We start from the raw sequence: 25,513 nt of genomic DNA on the forward strand, positions 1-25,513 counted from the left end.
GGGGCATCTGAGAAATGACGCTTGAGAAATGACACTAGCATGTGAACTCTTCTTGCACCTAAATCTACCAATCTTCTTTTAAAACCCTGCCTTTTTATTCAGCAATCTTCCAAAAAATCCAACATCTCTGAACAAAATCGAACTCTGGAGATGGTTAGTAAACTAAAAAGATCCCACCTCCACCTTGTTTATAGATTGGTTCCTTTCTTAGCTAGTTTTTGTTGTTGTTAATTTTAATGTTTTAACTTGTAATGTTTTAATGTTGTTTTAATGTTGTTTTAATGTTTCTGTTTTATAATGTTGTAAGTCACACAGTCAATCTACAGTAAACAAAAAACAAAAAGGAAAGGAAACAAAAGGAAAGGAGAAAGGGGAAAGGAAAGGTCAATACTGGAGCAAAGATCTTGCATTACAATTTTTTCACTTGTTGTGAGGAGGTTCCAAAAGGCCATTCTCATACCGACTTTATTATTTATGGGTAATGGGACCAACACCATTTGGGCTTCTCCAATTTTGCCACAAAATATATTGAGTTGCCAGCTCCATCTTTCAATTCTATTGCCACAGGTCTTAAAGCACGGTTGAATCTTTGCTAAATAGAAATCTCACCCTTTCATAAGATTGATAAATCAATGTCAAAAATGTTAAAATACTTGGGCATGGGAGGGATGTGGGAAGAAGCAGGAGAAAACTCTGAAAATGGGTTTGCAAACCCTTTCCATTCAATAGGTTGCTTTCCTCTTTTTTATTGCAGGGACTATTGATCTTGATGCAGGTATAGTGATCTTCAGAAGGTCCCTATTCCTGGTGCAATTTATCTCCTGGCTCTCTTGTCGGAGATATGCAGCAGGGATGTGGGTGTTGTGGGAGAAAGGGGGCTGTGCTCTTAAAGCCTACAATCCATCTTTTGCTCCATCCTACAACTTCTTTCCTCCCACCAGCTCTTAGTTGCTGAATTAAAGACGAGTTGGGATGGCTGTTGCCCAGAGCCATCCCAACTCCGTCTTTAATTCAGCAACTGTAAAGGTTACTACAGTACACTTTTCGTCTCAGGCGCATGTCCAGAGTCCCCAAGCGAAAGAACGTAGTCAAACCTCTCTGCTATTGGCGGTTGATACAGCGAGGGCGGGAAAGGAAACCAGGGCCTCAGCCAATCACTGCACTGAAACTCTCCCACTTTGAATCTGTAGGGAGAGAAGCGACAGCTCTCCTCAAGGCTGCGATGGCCGCGTGGTTTCGATTGATGTGCTTTCTGCCAGTTCAGCAGTGGCGGGAAACACCAACAACGGAGCAAGGGCAAAAGGGCCTTAAGTTTCCTCTCCCTCGACCATTGAGCTTTGAGCCAGCCAGTCTCTTTCTCAGCCCCCGTTTTTCCCCCCGCATAACGTTGTTGCTGGGAGGCTCAAAGTTCAAAAAGAGCCTCTCAGAGCTTTCAGAGAAATGCAATGCAAAAATTAAAGCCGCTTGCTTGCCATTTCCGACTGGAGAAAGAGGCAGCGAAAGAGATAGAAGGATTTTTCCCCTTTCCTGGCAGCCGTGGAGGAGTAGAAAGCCACGACATTGAGCACGGAAATGGAGCTTTCATTTCTGCGTTGCATTTCTCCGAAAGCTCCTTTTCCGTGCTCAACTTTTGAATGCCTTTTCATTCCTCCCCGGCTGCCAGGAGAAAAATTCCTTCTGCCTCTCTTCGCTGCCTCTCACTCCGGTCGGAAAATGGCAAACAAACGGCTTTCATTTCTGAATTGCATTTCCTCGAAAGCTCCTTTTTCCATGCTCGCATGTCGTGGCTTTTCACTCCTCCCCGGCTGCCAGGAGAAAAAAATCCTTACGGTCCCGAGTAGGAAATGGCAAAACAAGCGAAAACCGAGACGCTCGTCCTAAGAGGATGCAGCGTTGAGAAAGCGGCAGTCCTCGCCAGTCTCTCGCCTCCCGAGCCAACCCGCCGAGCAGCGGCGACGGCTTCTCTTTTCTGCCGCCTCTCACTTTCGCTGCCGCCGAAAGGGACCCTCCGGGCTCCTGTCCACAACGGAGGGAGCGGCTCCGGGTATCCAAGAATCGCGTTTCCCGCTCCCGACCTCCCTCGACGGCCTTCTGGGAAGTTCGCAAAGGAGGAAGGCGGCGCAGTTTCAGGAAGAGGGAGGCGGGGAGGGAGGAAGAGGCGGGCCGCCGCTTCTGCTACCAGGCCGCGGTCCTGGTCGGGCCTTTTGCTGGCGGAGCAAGAAAGGGGGACCGGAGCCCCTAGAGTGGAGAGAATAGCCGCCCTCTTCCCATGCAACTTCCCCCATGTCAAAGGCGGCGGCAGCGGTGGCGGCTCAGCTCTGAGCGGCGGCGCCCATCCTCCCCATTCAACTCTCCCTCTCGGTCTCTTTTTTTCCCCCCTGCTGCAGGGGCGCGACTCCCAAACTGCGACCCCGGAAAGACCGCGGCCTGCCCGGTTTAAAAAAAAAAAGGGGGCGAGGGAGAAAGTGATCCGTGGGCGGCTTCCAGCGTGAGTCGCAAAAATGACGAGCCGGGGTCCCCCGGCCTGGGCTTCCCGGCGGCCCCAATAAAGCCCGGGCGAAACAGCCTCGTATGAGGCTATTCCGCGGCCCAGGGGGTGCCTCGGCCAGGCTGTTGTGGTGGTTGCTGAGCAGAGGATCCGGAGACCCAGGCTGGCGAGGGGAGCCCCTCGAGATCCGCCTGGGTCTCTTCCGCCCCGTGCCCCGTCAGACGCGCCCCCCTTCTTGCACCCCGTGGGAAGGGAAGGCATGTCTTCTCCCAGCTCCGTGGACATGATTGAAACCCCCCCGGTGCTCAACTTCGAAGAAATCGACTACAAAGAGATAGAGGTGGAAGAGGTGAGAGGGTCTGCAATGGTGGGAGGGAGGGGGAAGATTGTCCCTGGGGTCCTGAGCGTAAGTTTTCTGGAGAAACTCCTGGATTTCGAAGAAACTTTCTCGGATGGCTGTGAATGTGTGTGTATCTGTGATCTGGATTTGGAAGAAATGTCTACTCGGGATATTGGGGGAGAAATAGATAGCATTGCAAAAGTGTCACATCTCAAGTCAAGATGCCTTGATTTGGGTTTTTCTCATTTATTCCGAGATGGGCACAAGCCAATTGTTTCCATTGGTGAAGATATTCAGGATAAGGGCACTGCCTACGGTGCAAAATGTTGACCGCAGGAGGAAAAGATCTAGATATAAATTCACACTTGGGAAACTCACTGGGTAATAGTGAACCTGTTTCTCAGTTTGACAGAAAAATTGAGTGGTTTTTTTTAAAAAGGCAACAAAACCACATGTCCAAGCACTTATTTAAGTGCTTAGGGCCAGGCTTTTATGCTAAAATCTAGTTTTAAAGTTTACCCGTTGCAAATTGATATGACAGACAAAAAACAACATATTGCAGTTGCAGCTCCTATCATGAAAGTTGTTTCATCTTGCAGTTACAGCTTTTATCTAAAACTTATAATTTTTAAAGAAAAGTCTGTTACATTTAATAAAATGAGAACAAAACAGGTGTTTGCTTCTAAGGAAGAAAACCTTCTGGGTCTAAATGACCAAACAAATGTATACATCATACATTATCAGTAGAAGTTATATGTATATAGAATTTTGAAAATCACCCAGGATAATGAACTCATTACTAAGACACTACTTGTGTGTCCTATAGAAATAAGTGAGAACTCCTTAAAAATATATCTGTTTACTGGTTTTAGCCAATTTAAAATGATTCCAAAACTGTATGAGTAGGTGTTTTTTCAGGCAGATCAATATCTCCAAATCTGTTTTCTACAATGAAAGTTATGCCGAGGAAGATCTTAGTAATGGCATAAGTGAGGTCACACTTAAAGATAAGCTGTATTATAGGTATCTGATAGTAAATCTTTTAAACAGTGTACAATATTGTGGAATTAACAAATGACATAAGGAAAGCTTGTTTTTAATAGTAAAGCTTTTTTATATACTGTTGTTTTAAAAGATGCAGATTTGTCTGGTTTTAACACTTATAATTTGCAACTTATACTGTTACTCTACAATATTAACATTGTTAAAACTGTATGTTTATATTATAAACCACTTTAAAATAGCTCAGTTTCAGAAGTTAATAAAGAAATGTTTTAAATACATTAATGCATATACATGCACAGCCCTGTAACTTGCTTTCCAATTGTGTTACCTTCTCTATATTGAATTTGGAAATGTTAGAAACATCTAAGCCCATATAAAGAAATAATAACCATGCAGTTATGTCTTATAATAATGGTACTCCCAATAAAATTCTTTTAATTTGTATAAAAATGTTTTGGGACATTTTGCTATGTCAAGTCTGATGCTCCTTTTGCTGAAAAGACACACTCCTATGAAACATTTTTGGTGAGTATATCTCATTAGATTCTGTGGGATTTAACTTTTCTTTCTGGGTTGAATGTGGCTAGGTACACATGCTAATTTTTGGGGATTTCATTTTGTGAGATGTGAGAACCAGGCCAATATTGCTTGTTCGATAAATTATGGCTAAGCCTTGGTTTAATGAAATGTGAATATAGTGTTAATTTCACACCATCTGTGTTGCATTTTTCCATAGACATACATTTTAGACCCACAATAAACAGAAATTAAATATTTTTGTGTTAAGCTTCCACACTGGAATGGATAAGAGAAAAGGAAAAGGCCTTGGTTAATATGTTTCCAACATGCTCCTCTCTTCTAAGGTTCTTTTTGGGTTTGTTTCTAGACATCATAACAGAATCCTGCAAGTTATTCATCCATTAATTGTGTCTAAAAGTTAAGTAAAACCTCATGATTTTGTTGCTTGTCTCTTGGACTACCAAAATTGAAAGTTGTCAAATGCTTAGCAGGCATAAAGAGCTTCTCAAGGGTGACAGGTTATAACTTTGGACAGACCTCTTGCAGAATATAAATATGTATTTTTCGATGACTTTGTAGAATATTAAGAAAAGTTGCAAATTGTTTCTAATAGTTCCTTCAAAATTTCCCATTGTCTTTTTATTCAGGTTGTTGGTCGAGGAGCCTTTGGAGTAGTTTGCAAGGCAAAATGGCGGGGAAAAGATGTGGCCATTAAGCAAATAGAAAGCGAATCTGAACGGAAAGCCTTCATTGTAGAGGTATAATTTCACTTTAGAATTTGTTCAAATGAATTTGATAGGTATCAGAATAATTTTAAAAAAATATGTACAGTTAAAATGTTACTGTCTGTAAGCTGTAATTAGAACTGGTATTCATGGATTTATCCAGGGGATTTTTTTAATATATATATAGTACTATATATATATATATATATATGTTACATATATATATATATGTTACATGTATATATATATGTTACATATATATATGTTACATATATATATGTGTGTGTGTTACATATATATATATGTTTTTGAAATGAATTTGAGTTATGGATAAGAGGGTGAACTGGCAATCAGAGTTCAAGAGTTCACTGAACTACATGCTCCCTGTGTACTTTCTCTTGAGGAATACTGCATTTTCTAAGTGATATCAGCATGGACTCAAATATGTGTGCTGCTTCCTTGGTCATATTGACCCAAGCAAATTAATATTTCCCCTTTTGTTTTCAATAAGTGCAGAAATCTTCTCTTCCTCCTCCTAGTGATTTGATATGCTTACTACTTGTTACTTGTAACTAATTCACACAGAATGTATGAACATGACAGTATTTTATTTATGTTATAAATAAACATAAACATATGCAGAGACTCCATATAGGATCACCATAATCATAATGTCAGATACACCTGAAATTGTTCAAGCAGTTTATCCACCAGGAATAAATCATGTTTCTAACATACTGCTTAATATCTACGAGTGACCTACTTTCTTTCCATAAGATGTGAATTATATTTTCATAGGATTATTGCTACTTAAGTTATTGAGCAGAGACATTATTTGAAAATACATTAAGTAAAAAAGGTGAATATAATTAGGTTGGCCTTTAGGGCAGAACTTTCCAATGGGAAATACTAATGCATACATCTTACTCTTAAAGCTATCCAGTAAATTCTATTCCTTTCTGTCTAATACTTACAAGTATTTTATTATCATGCCATTCAGTTAATTAATATTATAAAAGAATTAGGACTATACTGTGCTTTGGATTTGAAAATAAAATGTTTGTGCAGAGGCAGAAATATAGCACCTTTCTGTAACTCTTAGAGAAGCTATAGCTAATGTGCATCTTAAAAAACTTTAAAGTTTTAAAACCACACACTCAAAAAAGAATTAATGAACTGTTCCAGAAACAACATACTATATAAAAGAAATTACATCCAGCAGGGGCTCCATCTCCATTTTATCCAAATCTGGGAAAATAGCTAGCTCTTTGAAAACTTCCCAAACATGTCACATTTGGGTCTCTGTGAGGCTATCATCCCAGAGGGCAGGTTCTGCAACAGAAAAAAACGCAGACATTCTTGGATTAAGGAGTTGCAAATGGAGTCTATGGTGCCACCACTTTAAAAACATTTTTTTTGCTTTCAAAACTAAATCCCTTCACACCTCTTATTCATATGCACATATATATATAACAAAATCGACAATGTAAAGGTTTTTTTTTAATTATGTGAAGCAAATTGCTGGATCTAAGGCTATTGTCTCTTGTTAACATCTTAAGCTTACAAATTCAGCATCAGCCTGATGTAGCTGAATGCAAGTTGATCTGTAATGTTCATTTGAATTGATCTAAATCAAAATTGATTGTCTCTGTATCTTTTTTCCCCCCAGCAATAGTAGGTATCTGTAGTTAACCTTTTTTACCCCTTATAAAAGACAGGAATCAGTCCTTAATTTTAATCTTAATCTTAATTTTATTCATAAAACAGTGAGAAGGGTTTTTGTTGACTCTAAGAGCATCAATACTACTACTAATAATAATAATGGAATGAAGCTGCTTCTTCCTTAAATCTTTTGGCAGTCTGAAAGGTGCCCAGTCCAGTAGCTTTCTTTGTATTTGAGTGCAGAAGCTCAGAATTAGGGGTACAGGATTGAAGGAAGAGAAAGGCAAACTATTCTACCTTGAAATTATCTGCAGTTGAAATGAAGGCTGTCTATCATTTGCTCTTGATAACAAGCCAAGTGTTCCTAGTCTTTCAAATTCTTTGTTGGAAATGTGTGGATGTAGGAGAGTCTTTCTAAAAGATGCTGTAGTTTATAAAGCAATTGTATTACAGCATTATCCCAAGACAGAACTGATAAACATATTTCTGGAATCAATTATAGATACTGTTAATTATATCCTGATATTATGAGATACTCCCAGCATAGAGAATAGATTGAGAGCAGTTGAAAGACATAGGGAAGATTGTTGAACTGAAATACATATCAAGGTAATATCATAGGCATTTAACAATCACATTGATAAATTGGCATACCCACATCCACTTAGAGAGTTACATTTGCCCAGTAATTTTTCAGACATTCTTTTTAAAAGATAGCTTTTGCATTAGCCAATATACTCTGACTAATTTAAACATGGAACTGATGTGCTGCTCTTTCCTATATGTATGCAGAATCTTATCTTTATATCATTAAACTGCTTTTTATGATTATTTATACAAAGAAAAGTTTTATGTAAGAGAACTTAAAATACATTGCTTTTTAAAATTTCAGCTTCGACAGTTGTCACGTGTGAATCATCCTAATATCGTCAAGTTATATGGAGCTTGTTTAAATCCAGTAAGTAACCACTTTTGGACAGTCTCTTTATTTAAGTGAAATATCTGTGTCTTTTTTAGTTTTATTGGTTTATTTACATATTCTAAGTTGAAATTTTCATTTATGAGAAATAAAGCCCTTCATGGTATTGGACCTGGGTACTTGAGAGACCGCCTACTGCCAATTACCTCCAATAGACCGATCAGATCCCACAGATTAGGCCTCCTCTGAATTCCATCCGCCAGCCAATGCCGACTGGCGACTACCCGGAGGAGAGCCTTCTCTGTGGCTGCTCCGACCCTCTGGAACGAGCTCCCCATGGAGATTCGAACCCTCACCACCCTCCGGGCCTTCCGCAAAGCCCTTAAAACCTGGCTGTTCCAACAGGCCTGGGGCTAAAGAGTTTTTGCCCCCCTTCTCGAATGGTATGGTTGTTGTGTGTTTTTTAAATTTTGTATTGTTATGTCTCGTCTTTTTTATTCCCTTGTCTGTACCCCCTTCCCTGATTGAATTGTGAGCCGCCCTGAGTCCCCTTCGGGGAAAAGGGCGGCATACAAATGTAATAAATCAAATCAATCAATCAATCAATCAATCAAGAAGTCCTTTCGCATTCAGTTTGAAATATACAAGTTTGCAATTTCCATTCCAGTTTTGTTCTATAGATTTATTGATCAGTGTTTCACTACTTTGTTTTGGTTCTAAATTAAATGAACAGCTTCTAAAATTTATTTTCTTTTATCACCATGCATAAATGTTAACAACTGAAACATATTGTAGATGACCATAAGAGTATTACCAGCAGTTTTAATATGTGTTAATGTGCATATGCATTGTGTACTTGAATAAAGCAGAAAAAAGAAAAAAATAGAGCAATTACATCGCTGACCAAATCTATACATGTAGTTGTTTCTGCATAGTCTTAGGATTAAAACAGAATTACCATATTTTTGGTGTATAAGACTCACTCCCCCCCATACATCCCCCCAAAAAGTGGATGGAAATGTCTGTGTGTCTTATAGAGCAAATGTTGCCGAAGCCCCGCCCACCCGCTGGCCTCCTCCCTTCGGCCTCTGTCTCCCAGCAATTTGTCTCCGTGCAGCAAACAGCCTGGTCAGCTTCAGCACAGCCTGATTTAGCACATGCAGCTCATTGGCTATTGGATCTGCCTTCCGGAATACCACCTATCAGCTGTTCCAGACTGCAGGGATCGCTGCTGCCCATTGCCGCTGCCACCTATTGCTGCCTCTGTGGATCCCGTTTTCAGACCCCGCGTGCCCCATTTTTGGCCCATTTCAGATGGCAGGGATAAACAGCGGGAGTGATCCCTACCACCTGGAATGAGCCGAAAACAAGATGTGCAGAGAGCGAAAATGGAACCTGCAGAGGCCGAAAACGGGGCGCACAAAGGCGACGATATGTGGGGATGATTCCCGCAGCCGGGAACAGCTGATGGGAGGCAGATCCAACCACCAATCAGCTGCACATACTAAATTAGGCTGTGCTGAAGCTGACCTTGCTTTTTGCTGCAAGGAGGCAAATCACTGGGAGGCAGAGGCAGATTTTCTTTTCTTGCTTGCCTCCCCAAAAACTAGGTGAGGCTTATAGTCCAAAAAATGTGGTATATATTATTAAAATAAGATGGGAGTTTATCATAAGAATCATTGTTCTAAATACTTTTTTTCATATTAAAAAAGTAATAAATTGGTCTTCTGATTTTTTTCCTCCTTAGGTATGTCTTGTAATGGAATATGCTGAAGGAGGTTCTCTCTATAATGGTGAGCTTCATTTTTGAACTGCATTGTCCAAAACACTGCCTAAAATGTTGCCATCACATTTTATGTTCATACATTATTGTATAACTTCTTATTTATTATAATAATTGTATGACACTGATTGTTCTGGGCTAAATTTTATTGTTACACTGATAGCTTTTGTTAAGCATTATGGGTCTCCCTCATAAAGCAAATGATATACTGGATGAATCGATGGATTGATGGAGAAATTTACATTTTTAACCAATTCAGGCTGTACCCTATTCCTTTAAAAAAAAGCTGACCATTTTTTCCTATTGGGTTCTGAGAGGCATTCTTGATCTTGTAGTGATGACTCAAGAGCAAATAGCAATAGCAATAGCAGTTAGACTTATATACCGCTTCATAGGGCTTTCAGCCCTCTCTAAGCGGTTTACAGAGTTAGCATATTGCCCCCAACAATCCGGGTCCTCAAATGAGATTGAGACAAAAATTATTCAAATGTTATTAACATGCTCAACTGATACTGCGAATCAGTTGTAATATAAAGAAAGGGGAAGCAAGAAATTAAATATTTACCTATAATACTTTTATAATTTTTTTTCTTTTTCTCTGTTTTATATATATGCAGCTGTGTGAAAAAGTCCTGCATGCTTTGCGGTTTACAATTTATGACATTTTTGGATAGGCCATTGATTTTATGATTTTTTATGCTAACTGCTATGCAAATATTGATATATTTAAATAAATACTGGTAGTTTTTAAGTGAATTTGCAATTTGGTGCTGTTTGGATGGGGATTGTGCATTTTCTTACATGCTTACAATGAGTATGAAAACAGCTTAGTTGATGCTTACCCAGTGGCATATGTGTTGTAATTACCGTTTAAGTAATCAAACATGGTTACTAATATGAAATTGGCCAGCCCTTATTGCTTATCACCAGGCGGCATCGCTTTGGCATAGACTATATAAGCCTTTGCACGTGATCTTTGGTGACAATGTGGTGCCAGGCTGCAATAATGGATTCAGTCAGCTCCTGCTTGGTCTTCAGGTGCTTTTTGCTTTTTTTGTAACCAATCTTGGCCAACAAGTTCTCATTTGGGTTCAAATCCGGGCACTGAACTGGCCAATCCAGGAGTTGAACACCATGCTTCTTCATCCACTGCTGGACGGACTTGGCTCGATGACAAGGAGCATTGTCATCCTGGAAGTAAAAGTCCTTCCATACAAGTTGCTGAGCTGATGAAGCATGGTCTTTTCCAGGACTTCAACATAATACTTCGAATTCATGATTCCTCGCATGATTTGTATCTGACCAATACCAGAAGCAGCAATACAGCCCCAGATCAGCAATGGATGCTTCACAGATAGATTCAGGCCCTACGTCCTAAATTCTTCAGCTGAAATCTTCTGACATACTTATTGCACTGATTCCCAGTCAAGTAGAAATTGCTCTTGTCACTGAAGATTATCTTGGCCCACTGTTCGTTGTTTCATTTGGCATACTTTTTGGCCCATGCACGTCGACGAGAGCGGTGAGCATCTGTGAGCAAAGGTTTACTTCGAGCCCTGCAGCCTTTGAGCCCTCTGGCAAGCAGTCTGCGATGCACTGTGCTTGTGCACACTTTTATATCACATGTTTCACCCCAAATTCTTGTAATCTGAGGTGAGGTGAGCTTCCTGTCAGCCATCGAAATGCATTGCAGAGCCCGATCTTGCCATTCTGGTGACTTTCTTGGTCTTCCAGAGTGGAGCCTGTCATCAACTGAACCAGTTATTTGGTATTTTTCAACCACTCTGCTCACTGTGGTGCAATGGCATTTCACTCTCTTGGCTATTTCTGTACAGGAATAACCCTCTTCATGAAGCACAATGATGCGATACCACTGCTCAGTACTGGCGAAAGCAAAGGTCTTCAGCCTTGCCCGCAGTCAGAGCTAAATTAAATTTCTCAATGCTTTTCATGCCTATTTATAGTCAGAGATTATGACAACATTGATTGGCTCATAGATTTAGCCTCTGTGCATTTTAATTGGTCAGCCAAAGCTCGCTGCTGATTGGCTACTTTCGATCCTAACATTCTCGAAAATTCAAGTTAGGTTTGTTTTAGCACATAAACTCACTCAAAACCTTAAAAAGACTTTGGTTATATTAATAAAAATTATGCAACTCAATCCAACTACAGAAATTTTCATCAAAGTACTAATTTTGTGTGGTTTCTATGAGTGAAAAGTTGATCAAACATGTAAATACAGCTTAAAACTGAAAGCATGAAGGGCTTTTTCACACAGCTGTGTATATATGTGTGTGTTGTGTACGTACATACACAAACACACATATATATACACACACACACACATACACTCATACATACACACAGAGAGATTATTTCATACAGTTAATCATTTTCCCTTTAAATCATACTGAACATTACTATTTATAACAATGTTTGGAGGTCTGTGATGGGTGCAACCAATATTTTTGTTATATAGAAGCATAGGAACAAAAATAATTCTGTTGTGTACTTTGTTCGTCATGGAGCACCTTTCAGAAGTAGCATTCCCCTTTTATATCTTCTGTAATGTACAATAAAATTCTTTTTAGTTTGTACCTTTGTTTTTCAGTCCTACACGGTGCTGAGCCTCTACCTTATTATACTGCTGCACATGCAATGAGTTGGTGTTTACAATGTTCCCAAGGAGTAGCATACCTTCACAGCATGAAACCGAAAGCACTCATACACAGGGACCTGAAACCACCAAAGTAGGTTTTCAAGAATTCTGTAAGACACTGTCATTCTTAAAGGCTTTTTTCTAATAAACCTAGAAAACATTGTAGTTTGTAATAGTAATTCTTGGATGCAATGTAAGTTATTTGAATGTTATGTAAATAGTCTATATTTCATCGTCAGTAAAGAATATAGGGTTTTTTTTTAATGAAATTTGTATGCCGCCCATCTTACTATCAAGCATGTTTTGATAAATCTTGATAATCAGCTGTAATAATTGCAGGAGATCTAAAGCTTGTTATGTTATGATATTGTGATTAAAATTAATAACACTGATGTATTGGACTCAGATAACAAGCGGCAGTCTTTCAGTTAAAATATGAAAGGAGGAATTACTTACAAAGGAATGCTGAAGTTCAGGTCTATACTTTGGCCTGGATTGTTAAAAACAGTGGGCATCTATGATAGCAATAGCAGTTAGACTTATATACCGCTTCATAGGGCTTTCAGCCCTCTCTAAGCGGTTTACAGAGTCAGCATATTGCCCCCAACAACAATCCGGGTCCTCATTTTACCCACCTCGGAAGGATGGAAAGCTGAGTCAACCCTGAGCCGGTGAGATTTGAACAGCCGAACTGCTGAACTGCAGTCAACTGAAGTAGCCTGCAGTGCTGCATTTAACCACTGCGCCACCTCGGCTCTGTTAAGCAAAGTTACCTCGTTTGTGAAATACATTTTTATTATTATATTTATCACTCGGATAAATCACTTCTGTGTCTCTCACCAAAATAAAAGCAAGATAAAATAAAATATACAATTATTCTTTTAAAAGTAAATAGAGTGAGATGGACTCATGAAATGACTCATTGTCACCAGGTGGGTGTTTTCACTAGAAGCTTTGTTATTGTTTTATATTGCTTTTTTATACTTTGTGTCTTTGTATGCCCGCCAGAGTCATTGAGAATGAATTTGGCATATAAATTTGTTTGAAGAATGTTTAAAACTAGATATGGAACACAATAGTTGTTCCTGTAAAATCAGTCTTGATCTTGATACATTGCAGTTAGTTATTTTTGCATTCAATAACGAATAGGTATAAACCTAGTTGCTCCATTCAATTTGATTGTACTGCACAATAGAATAAAAATTCCCTTCTGTCTTATGACACTAAAGCACATTGTAATTTCTTCATTGTTGACCTCTGTCTTCCCAAATTCACTTTTCCGTCATTTTTTTTACAAATTACTAATAAAGATTGTCTACTTATGCCCTTTAAAGAGAAATATATTGCTTTTAATTACAGTAAAAATCTGACATCTACTTTTTACTTTTGTATATTAAATCTACAGATCCTGTACATAAATTGCTTAGAGAATATTTTATCTGCTTCTTAACATTTATTTTGGCAAAATACATACTGTAATTAAATTCTATTTGTTTTACAGTTTGCTCTTGGTGGCAGGAGGAACTGTTTTAAAAATATGTGATTTCGGTACAGCTTGTGATATTCAGACTCACATGACCAATAATAAGGGCAGTGCTGCTTGGATGGCACCTGAAGTTTTTGAAGGTAACAGAGTAATTTTGAAACTGACTACCATTCTCAGGTGTTAGTAATTAGTAATTTTTGTAGTAATTTTGCAGAGATTCATTTGCTGCAGATATACTTTTTGCTGTTGTTTATAAAATTATTTCAGAAGCCAGTAGAAAACACAGTCAACTGTATAGTTATGATGTGACTTAAATTGTTGAAGGCTTGCCATTTGAATTAATGCAGTTTAAGAATCTGCAGTATATATGAATAATCTTATAAATGAAGAAATGATTCTGTTCTAATGTAAACCTGTGAAAATGTTAGAAAATATCAAATAAGATATTTGAAATCAACATTTTTCAAGCTTTTTTATTAATGTTAAATTGGTGTAAAATTTAAATCATGTGAAAGTTGTATAAGGGGTTTAGCATTCAATATTACAATAAAACAGGGTTATAGTGGCAATCAGTCAGCATATGATCATAAAATTCCTCTCTTCTTGTACTTTGAGGTTTGATGCTATGAATCACATTGTGTAATTGAAGAAAAATAGAGATGGTTTTTCATTGAACAACATGTGCATGAATATGTAAGTCATTGGATTCACACCCGTATGTATTCTGTTAGAAAGCACATGTTTAAATCAACCTGTTTTATAGTATATTGAAGAATCAATTATAGAATTGCTTACTTCCAGATTAATTTGATATTTTATTATAATTAAAACACCTATAATCTTGTTAGTAATAGAGCACATTTAATTTAAAAAAAAAACATGTATAAATAATCCTTTTCAGGTAGCAATTACAGTGAAAAATGTGATGTATTCAGTTGGGGTATTATTCTTTGGGAAGTAATTACTCGCAGAAAACCTTTCGATGAGATTGGTGGACCTGCTTTCCGGATCATGTGGGCAGTTCACAATGGTAAGCTCAAATTTTAAGTGATGAACAAGTGTCTTTATGGAAAATGCTGCTGAATTTTGCCACTGATTTTCTATATAGTACTCTAGATGTGCTGATGGACATGTTGTATGTTTGCTTGCCTCCTCTGTCTTCAGTACATAACTTTGGTTGGCTAACAGATATGTACAGCTCCCTTAACATCCTGCCCTAATACCTGATGAAACTGACAGGTCTCAGTGGCCTTCTGAAAAGCCACACTAGACATGTTGGTGGCAAGTCTGATTACATTATTATAATTTGCCTCAGTTTCATAGAAAGCAGAGGCTAAAGTTTAATAGAAAAAAGATGAAATGCAATCTCTTGTTCTTGCCTCTTGTTATTTTATTTACTATCCTATCTTCCTGCTTTTGTATAGACTGGGGCCGCGGAGAGAGCTAAATATAAAAAGGAACACTTTTTAATGGGGATTGGAATGAAACAGAAACTGGTTTTTGTATTGAGTTTGGTGCAAAACAGCTCCATCCAAAATCTTCCATTGATACATATCTGTGTTAGATCTGCCTTGAAGAGACTAACTAAATATTTTGAGTGTTCATTCCAAGATTACAAAAATAGGTGGGATGGTGTTTGTTATAATTACCATGTGTTCTTCCTTTCTCTCTCAAAAACAGTAGAATGAAAATAGTTAAGTGGTTGGGGTGGGCTGCTTATTATCATTATTATTTGCTTTTTCTCATCTTACATGCACAGTTAGCCAGTTTTTCTCCTTCATACACTTTTGCGCCTGTTTTGCTACTCTTACGGGAATAGCATTAGAATTCATCAATAAAACATATTGTAAATAATCATTTCCCCTTGATTTCAGTTTAAAGAAAGCAATAAAACCTTTTGCTAGACAGCCATGCTAAACCAATCAAAAACAGGTTTAAATCTCTCTAGGAAAGTACACAAGATGACTCAAAATATATATATTAGCATATACAGACTGAAGCCAACAAGCTGTCAAATATAACACACTAGTCTTTGTATTTATAGAATATATTCTGAAAATTTAGAGATTGGAACATGAACAAAATACAAACACAGTGCAGTCTTTATAAATACAATTCATTACTTGAAAAAAGTTAACTTTATTAGAAATGTTTATGTAATGCACATAATGAATGCCTACAACTTGTCTAAAAACCTAAAAGGTGCATATAATAAGCATATAAAACACTACTCATTAAACCTAACTTCCTCAAAGTCCTCCTGGACTTTGGGCTTGAGGTCAAAAACTTTGATTTTGAGTTTTGCTGATTAGATACATTTGTTGTTATAGAAATGACTAGTACATATTACTATGTAAAAGTAAAAAGTTAACATTATATCTTATTACCTTATTCTACTGTGCTAAAAAGAGTTGGAATTCAACGCTTTTCTCTTTTTTTCTCTTTTACCCTACTCTTTTTCCTTTTCCACTTTCCCATTTTTTAATTTTTTTTCTTTGCTTTCATATTTTGATAAAAGTTGAGAGGATCAGAAACCTAAATTCCTCAAAGAAATATTTTTTTGGTTCCACCACAAATGCGCGCACAACAAAAGCGCGCCTGACTAAACCGCGGTGACTAAAGCACGGTGACAAAACCGCACAATGAATGAGCGACTAATTAGCCCTAAAGCGCGCCGACAGAAGCGCGCTGTAACGGAACCCTAAACCTAACCCTAAACCTTACCTTAAATTAAATCGCGCTTCTGTCGGCGCGCTGTTGTCAGCGCGCTTTTGACATCGCGGTTTTAGCACCGCGGTGTCGGCGCGCTTATGACGTTCGCGCTTTTGTCGGGTCACGATTTTTTTAAAAGCAGTAAGCCTATTTCCAGGCATGCTGGCTATTGAAGTTAATCTTTATCAGTGCTTATTTTGGTATCAGCCTGACCTATTTCTAATGCATGTGCAGCCTTCCAATTAGTTTACATAAAGTCATGGCTGTGATATAGCAGTGCAGTAATATTTTCTTCTAACCATAAATTTAGACATTGCATTCAACCCCATCACTTTATTACCCCCTGCCAATATCAGCCACCAATGGCCGAGTTGTAGTCTGTCTCTGCTGCTCTATTGGTTAAACTAGAAACACTTTGAGGGAGAAAACAGCACATTCTAACCGCCTTCTTTTGAGCATAGGAGAGAACTATTTTTCCTTGGGACAAAATCTTTGGAACCCAGGTTCATCTTGCTTGAAGACTGAAATATTGAAATGTAGTGCTTATATCTTACTCCTGATATAATAATATAGCCATATTATAATATAGCCATATTCTACTTATTTTTGTTCTTCATATACGAGAGTAACAGTTTGAAATAGAATCCCTAACAAGTACAGTATTTCTCCAGACATTACCAAACTCCTATTTTTATTAATTCTAGTTGGACCAGCAATAAGAATTGTAGTCAAACAATGCCTGAAGATTAAAGCACTGCTAGTTTAGAGGAGGTCTGGCATTTGCTCATTTGAATATGAATTTCATATTTTGTTTTGGAAACTAGTCTCTTCTGCATCATGAGTAAGTCAATAAAGGGGTAAAATATCTTTTTATGTTCAGGATTATGACAAGTTTTTGTGTGTAAAGTGGGATAAAGAAACAATAGTCTCAGCAAATATTTTATTGTCCTAAGCTTTTAAGGATAAGTTAGTTCAGTCAAATTAGAGCCAAATAATTTCTTTGGAAATGCATATAATTCTTTATAATGTTACTGTTTATAAACATTGTATATTTTTAATAGGTACGCGGCCACCACTGATAAAAAATTTGCCTAAGCCTATTGAGAGTTTAATGACTCGATGTTGGTCTAAAGATCCTTCACAGAGACCTTCCATGGAGGAAATAGTCAAAATAATGACACACTTGATGCAGGTATAATATTTAAATCTTAAATATTGCTGAAATAAACTGGTTTCTAGAAGGAATGTAAAATAGAAAATATGAATTTGATAGCGTGAAGATAAATTTTGGAAGTGAGTAGAATATCTTTCATGGCCTTCTGAGGGACCTAAAATAATAAACCCTCTGAACTTTGCAATAATATTTAACCAGCATTTAACAAATTTAAAATACATGGAATTAACACACACATTCCACAAAACAAAACACAATCTAGTGCTTTGTTCCAAAATTAAACTTGTTTTCTTATTCCTGCCTTTTTTTCTTTGACATAGTTGTAATGAGGAATACTCTAAAAAAATTGGAAGATACCCTAGGTCTCTACCAATGTTTAACATAAGTATGGCTTCTTAAAAAGCCAGAAAAATAAATGATTTTTTTAGAGAGGCAAATTAACCAGAGATCCTCTTGTTCAAATGAAACTTTTCATTTGTAGAGAAACAGAAATTTCTAATTAATTGTAGCATGCTAGAAGAAGAGTGTATTTTAATTGCTACAATAAATATCATTTTTTCAGTGCTATAGGTAAAAGAAAAAATGCATTTGATTTAAAAACAAAAACGATATTTTAGCCCTTTTTGTTATAAGTACCTTTTGGTAATTGCTTAGCCTGGTTTGGCTTCTCATGTTATAATTATTAAATAATAAATTCATTGACTAAATCACAACTTATAGCATTATCTTGGAAACAAATTGAATTTAGCAGCTTTTAGGCACTTTTCTTACAAATGGTCTTTGTAATAGGGGAAATTACAAGATTCCAGTAATATATTATTTTTTCATTGCAGTATTTTCCAGGAGCTGACGAACCTCTACAGTATCCCTGTCAGTATTCTGATGAAGGCCAAAGCAACTCTGCTACTAGTACAGGTAATCAGATTATATGTTTCAGACATCAAACTCATACATTTTAAGCCAGGAAGGATAATCTTTTACTTACAAGGAAACACACTGTTAGAGGGAAGAAGCTTCAAGACTGCAGTGGTCAGGGCAAGGATACCAGATACCAGGGCTGTGGCACAAGTGCACAGAGCTGAGATTTTTCAGCATTTATCTTGTATGGAGACATTGAGGATATTACCAGTTTTTTTAAGAGGACATAAATCTTAACTTTAACTAAACATATTTTTAAAAATCTAGGTTCATTTATGGACATGACTTCCACAAACACCAGTAACAAAAGTGATATCAACATAGAAGCAAATGATTTTCAAGGAACCGCTACGAATGACACCATTAAACGTTTGGAAACAAAATTGGCCCAACAGATGAAAAATCCAGCAAAGCAGGTGGTAAGAATGTAGAAATTTGTATTTGAGATCATTTCTTTTGAAGCAAAATGATATGAAAATCCTTTATAAAGTTGTGAGCAAGATGGTTCCCTCAAATATTTTCCATCCTTTAAATCAGACTGCCAAAATTTTGGTAACTATCTATTATTGTTATTTGGCTTAGCCACCCAAAACATCTTCAGATTCCCACAAAACACCGAAGGAAATCCTAACTTCACCCATTTCAAGAACATTACAAAAACTTTGCTTTATCCATTGTGTTCCTTGTGGCAACCAAAGAACATTTTAAAAAACCTGCCATCCCTATAAGCAGAAGGTGATTTGTCCCATGTAAAAATGATATTAATAATCTTCATTACTTTTTTAAAGCTTAGAATGAAAAAGGAAAGTATATATTTGCAGAGTTTTTCTGTGGTAATAGTGGGTTTGCAAAATGTTGAAAGCTTCCTGGCAGCCTTTCTCTTCCTGTGTTGTAAAGTTTATAGGTTTTCATAACTTTTTGAGAATAATTATTCTAAATATGCAATTTTTGTTCATTTCTGAAATCAGTACGATTACTTTTTTACAGGGAGAACAGGGCCGTTTGAGTTTACCTCCATCTCGTGGTAGTAGTGTGGAGAGCTTGTCAGATGTTCGTGGGCGACCACAGTCAGCTCATGTTCCAGGAGAAGGCAAGCTAATGAGCGCTGACATGTCAGAAATTGAAGCAAGAATTGCTGCTTCTGCAGGTAAAGATATTATTTTTAAACTTCCCAAATGTTTTTAGGAGCATTTTTGGCATTTTGAGAGTATATTGTGATCCTGCACAATAGCTGTGTTCCATGGCTGTTGCCACAAAAACTTGCCTCCCTCCCCAATACCACTCTCATCTCTCCAAAACAAAGTAGTCAAACTAAAGGAGATTAAATTGTTGCAAAGTTGAAATATGAATTGCAAACCAGATAACTTTTTTAAGATTGCAGCATTCGCCTTTAAATGCATTTCACAGAAGTAATGATGAGAGTCAGAGACCAGAAATTTGATGGGGGGAGGAAAAACAGAGTTTAAGGCAAATATTTGGGTAACATTCCAAAATGCCAATTCTCATCTTTGCCTCATCAGAAATAAGCAAAATCAAAATGCTTGAAGAAAAACAATGGACAAAATATATGAAGCATATTTGAAAATAATGATGGTACTGGAGGCTTATGTTCTGTAATGTAATAGATTTTAAAGAAATTGTCCATGGTGGACATTGGTCCATGGTGTTTACTGCCTGCAAACACCACATTATAATTTCCATCAGCTTTTAAGATTTAGATATATAAGTGCTAAAATAAGGAAAATCAAATACATTTCTATGCAAGTCAGGTTTTAGATTGCATTTTATATTAATCCCTTCCTAAATGTTACAAAACATTAAGACCTTTGTGTGAATAAGGGTAAGCACATTATCTGTGCCCTATAATACCTCCAGACATTGTCATCCTCCAATATAAATACTGACTTTTTCAATGGAGAACTTTTTCTTTCCATGAAGCTTCTCTGTGCGAATTTCATCTCTTTGATTTGATAATGCTTAACAGCTCAGGAATATCCCATAAGCCTTTGGTACAAAGGAGGAAAGGAGATGCATTCTACAGAAGAAGCAAGAAAGTCACTGAAATTTTCTAAAAAAAATTATAATCAATAGGATACTTATACTGAACCAGGCATCTTCCACACTCCCCCTCTCCCTAAGTAGATTATGTTTTTTGTACAACATTTTTAATTTTGCAAATAATTGTTCATATTTCAATATTATTTGTTGATTAATTGACTGACCAAATTTAAATAGATTGTTACAAGAAGTGACTCTAGGCAGGGTACCATTATGAGATAATTTTGCCAATTTCTTTTGATCTAAGAGCTATGTATTTCTAGTGTTAATTTATTACAGCATAAACATGACTTAATTTGATGGCTATAATGTTAATAAGGCTCAAAATTACAGGCTACAATATCAATAACAAAATCAAAATTAGTTTATAGTAATAGTCTATCAATCTGTGTGGTATATTTCAAATGCTAGACAATGATTGACGTTCAAAATCTATTACCGTGTCCTGAATAAGCAATCATTTCTGCATTTCTGCAGTAATCGTTCTCTTTTTATGTCTAATGAACTATTGGCCAAACTTTCTAGAAGTTAATTAAGTCTCTATCACTGAGATTTAGTCTTTTCTTTTGATTCTAATTACAATTACAGTAGTGGGTAAATACTTAGAATGTCTTCATACTTCATTCACCAGCAGTCAAACAGTGATCCTTGTATCAGGTGCATCACTTAATCAAATCCTGTTTGTAATTGATTGAATCGGGCAAGATTAAATAATCCAACTTCCCAAGGCAGCCTGCTGAATGGGAAGATGAAGAAGAAGCAAATAGAATATCCTGAAGAATGAGAAAACAAAGGGGTTTCAGAGAAGTAAAAATTAAAAGCCAACAAAAATTGGTTCTGGCCCTGCTCCTTCATGTCATAAGGGCATTGCCACATTTTGTGGGTCCCAGACTATTGTTAAATACCTCAACTACATTTTACCTTTGTTGTAAAGTCATACACACACACACAGGAACTGTTTCTGGTTTCTCATTCGTTTGACACCCAACTTCTGACATTAGTGGGATATATATCTATAGTGAAGATGAGAAGCAGTATTTTAGTGTTAAGGTTGGGCAGTTTTGGCAACGTATACAAGTATAATTACCAGGAGAAATTTCCAGATAAAAGGATGTATATTCATATGAATCTGTTAGGAAACAAGTTTCTTGAATACTGTTTATCTAATAAAAAACATGCTCAGATGTGCAAAATAAATCAAAACCTATTGTAGCTGGAATATTTTAAGAATAAATTAAATTATATTAGAGGACCAGTGGAAGAAGCAGATCTCACTTGTGTGCTATTATACAAATTGCTGAGAGTAAACACACATTAAATCTTTAACTGCAAGATACAGAATCGTTATTCAGATCTGTTCTACCAGTTCAACAACCTTGCCCAGGAAAAAGTCTCCTTGGTAGGTTATGTTAGGACTCCCTTAGGAGATGTTATTATCAGGTGCCATATTGATAGCATTTGCCTCTAGAACAGGTTCTAATTTAATATTTAAACATCACCTCCTCTGCATATCTTTTTATGTTAACTGGTATCATTAACAGTTATATTTAATTCCAGAGTTTACTTCTAGCTAGTATTTGTACTCCTTCCTAAATCTATTAATTATGTGATATTATCCTTAATATTATGGCTGATTGTGCGTCTTTCACAAGAGAAACAGATTACATTTAAAATATTAAAAATATTGAATTAATAATTTTCAAAAAAAATTCAAAAATGTATAGTCAAAATATTTGGGCCATAGTGCGTAGCTTATTTTTTTTTGTTTGTTTGTTTTTTTAAAAAAGAAGTTGAGTTGTGTTAGTTAATTAAATTTATTTTGCACCCCAAATTGTGAAAAGCTATCTCTATGCATTTAATATACATTTCCAGGGCAATCAGTTAAAAATTCTAGTCGCTCATAGCTAGGGTTTGTTGTTGTTTCCTTGTTACTCTTTCTACTCTGTTCATTTGAATTTTGTGTGTCTAACTACAACTAATAATGTATTTTGTTATATTGTTGATCCTAGTTATGAATGTTGCTCTTAACAAATGCTTTACTGTTTTAAGCATGAACGGAAAGCTATGCAGTTCAGTCTGCATGTCCTTTGTTTGCATGAGTTTAACCAAATTAAGTTTATAAAAGAGTAGTTCTAGTCTGAATGATTTTGTGTTACCATTATAGTCGTTTGCATGTGTATTGTATGTGTATATATGTTTTTTCAGCCTTTTCCAAACCTAAACGAGGCCATCGTAAAACTGCTTCATTTGGCAACATTCTGGATGTCCCAGAGATCATCAAACCAGGTATTGCATGCCAGCTGTGTGAATCTATTGACACAGATGCTGGAGTAATGACTAAACCTTTAAATACTTTTTGCTCCTGTTCATGGGTGATTGATTACTCACTGGCCAAAAATAATTGAGGAAAGGTGTTTTTTTTAATCACATGTTTATCTTTCATATTAATGAACAAATATGTAGCAAGATTTTTTTTCAATGTAAGAAGATCTTGTGACCATCTTTATTCCCCTCTGGTATTGTGATCAGGCTGGAGATCCAGAGAGCTTTGAAAGAAAAGGATTATTTATTAACTTAATTAATTTATTAAAGGATTTATTTATTGACTTGGTTTTCATATGGAGTGTACACAGAGATAGTGAACATGCTTGTCAGTGGCCTCTGGTAGAACAGTTGCAGCCCTGACAATCACATGATCACCATTTGCAACTTTCCTTGTTGGCTTCCTCAGAAACTCAATGTGCCAATCGTACACCCTTCCTAGCCCTCACCATGCCTCCTGCACACCTGACTAGTGCCTGTTGCATAATTCCTGGTACCTCATGCATCTGACCCACATCATATCTCTCATACATTTTCCCAGAACCACAATTCATCTCTCATTCATTCCTTACGCACGCTTTCCAACCCATCTTTCACACAGCTCCTTGCATCGTGCATGACCTCCTTAACCTACCCACACTCCCACAAACTCCATCCCTCCCTCGCTCCCTCTCCCAGCAGTGCCACCTGAGACTTGTGATTTCCTTCCAGCTTCCCCACCAATGTTGCCCGTGGGAAGCCAGCAGGAAGTCAATCCACCTAATGACCATGGAATTAGCTTCATGGTGGAAACTGAGACTGCAGGAAGTACCATTGCAAAACAATGAGGTCACCCTTTATGGTTATATCACTTAGCAGCAGAAATTCACAATTGCCACCATAAGTCAAGGATTACCTATATATATTAAAGTTGTGTGTTTTTTAGCAAGTTGTGTTATTCAGTATTTTATGTACATCATCCATAATCAGAAGCAAATTTTTGTGGGAGAAAAAACTTAAGGAACAGTTTCCAACAGAAGAGGCATCTCATTTTAGAAAAGGGGCTCCAAAATCCTGATGTGTTTTATTTGTTTATTTATTACATGTATATGCTACCCATCTGAATATGTCAATTTTGAAACATTAATCAAGTATATTTCATACAGTATTCTTACTCCAATGTTGTACAATCAGCTGGACTTGAAATATTTCTCTTTTACCGTAGTCATCTTTGGTGTGTTAATACCATTGTTTTAAATTCCATATGTAAACATTAAAATTTAAAAAAAACCACTTTCAAAATTAGAGCAATGTTGTAATTGAAACTCTACAGTATAAGTGCTTTTAAAGTTGGATTCCTCAACAATTACTATTGATTCAGGAGCAACAAGTATTTACTGTATAGCTATTTTGTTTGGCTGCGCTTGAGCTGTTTGCCAAAAGCCGGTAATAGGTAGCAGCAATAAAAATGCTTTAGCCTAACCTCCTGCTTCAACTCATTCTGTTGGCTTGAGTTTCTCCTTTAAAGCAGTTTCTCAGTCTGCACTTAGCACAACTTCCCTGAATGAAAATATATGTTTCCGTTTATAATTCTATTTTAATCTGACTATTATTAATATTATTTGTGAGCATGATAAGTGTTTCTGCAATCCTTATCTTAGGATCTCCAAATTCAAAAATGTTATTAATCCAAACTCAGTTTGAATATTCCAGCTACTTTTTACAAAATTATTTCAGCTGAGCTATTTCTAGAAAGAGTGGATGTGGGCATCATTATTATATTAGTAATGGACAAGTCATCTTGAGGTTTTTCCTAATTTGCTAGGTTCTGTAAATTTGTTAATGATCTACTGATTAATCACCTTGAGGCCCATGATGAATTGCTTGGACTGCAGAGCATTTGCATAGCTCTGCTAATGATCTACTGCTTTAATTTAAAAAATGTTTTATGCATCAAAAAGTATAATATTTGTAAGATTTAGTTGACTGAAAATGTGAGTACATGTTTTCATACTACTTCATACTTTCTAGAAGTTCAAAAAATTTGAACCTATATGCAAATTTCCCCATATACCCAATAATATGCATTATTTTAGCATTTTGGTGGGAAAATAACATACAATTTTAATCGAACAAGCATAATCCTAATTTAAAGTCTCGTACAAGTTGCAAAGCCCTGAGATTTTGTACTTATTTTGTGTATCTTATCCAGTCAAAATCTTTTGCGGAAAATGTGTAAAAAGCTGCTCATACCCACAACTAGGTGATCAAAAAAATCCTTTATCTCCATATTTTCTTCAGTGTTCTCCAAAACAAACTGAGGGCATCTGACTCAACACAGAACCTTAAATATTTTGTAGCCTGCATCTGGAAAAATAATTTGATTCAATCCTCTCTCTGCACAGCTTTATTCTATAACAGGGAAAATTCACTGGTTAAACTGATTGCTTATAAGGAGATGCGCCCCTCCCATCAATATTTTCATTTTTCTACTCATCTTGTCCTGCTTGTAGCTTTTCAATACTCTATCCTCGAAAGGGAACACAGTGACCCACAAGGTTAAAACACAGGGCTGATGAACAGCAGTCTCACATTCAAGTTCCGTTGCTGCACTGGGGTGGGGTGAGCTCCTGTCACATACTCCAGCTCCTGCCAAACCAGGAGTTCAAAAGTGGGCAACTGCAAGTAGATACATGAATGCCACTTTAATGGGGAAATTTCATGGGGGCGTTCAACTACTGATCTCCCTGGGCAATGGTGATGT

At 36.8% G+C, this 25,513-nt stretch overlaps 1 protein-coding gene across 4 annotated transcripts in view; it reads left to right on the top strand.

The window, feature by feature from the left end:
* Positions 1 to 2,157: 2,157 nt before the first annotated feature.
* The window catches only part of MAP3K7 (mitogen-activated protein kinase kinase kinase 7), a 34,867-nt gene continuing 11,511 nt past the window's right edge, over positions 2,158 to 25,513 (top strand). The window contains exons 1-12 of one of the 4 annotated variants that reach the window (XM_087718742.1): positions 2,158 to 2,837; positions 5,000 to 5,110; positions 7,632 to 7,697; positions 9,406 to 9,451; positions 12,053 to 12,191; positions 13,602 to 13,726; positions 14,488 to 14,616; positions 17,360 to 17,490; positions 18,306 to 18,387; positions 18,658 to 18,806; positions 19,378 to 19,537; positions 22,654 to 22,734. In XM_087718742.1, coding sequence (XP_087574868.1) covers positions 2,748 to 2,837; positions 5,000 to 5,110; positions 7,632 to 7,697; positions 9,406 to 9,451; positions 12,053 to 12,191; positions 13,602 to 13,726; positions 14,488 to 14,616; positions 17,360 to 17,490; positions 18,306 to 18,387; positions 18,658 to 18,806; positions 19,378 to 19,537; positions 22,654 to 22,734 — 1,309 coding nt within the window. In that variant the 5' untranslated portion in view covers positions 2,158 to 2,747. Of the gene's footprint in view, positions 2,838 to 4,999; positions 5,111 to 7,629; positions 7,698 to 9,405; positions 9,452 to 12,032; positions 12,192 to 13,601; positions 13,727 to 14,487; positions 14,617 to 17,359; positions 17,491 to 18,305; positions 18,388 to 18,657; positions 18,810 to 19,377; positions 19,538 to 22,653; positions 22,735 to 25,513 lie in introns of those variants that run through there. The other 3 variants (XM_087718741.1, XM_087718743.1, XM_087718744.1) reach the window with 3 other exon arrangements.

This window comes from Thamnophis sirtalis, unplaced genomic scaffold, assembly GCF_051295495.1.
Source record: "Thamnophis sirtalis isolate CommonGarterSnake01/CBP01778 unplaced genomic scaffold, rThaSir2_p1.2 scaffold_6, whole genome shotgun sequence".
Taxonomy (NCBI): domain Eukaryota; kingdom Metazoa; phylum Chordata; class Lepidosauria; order Squamata; family Natricidae; genus Thamnophis; species Thamnophis sirtalis.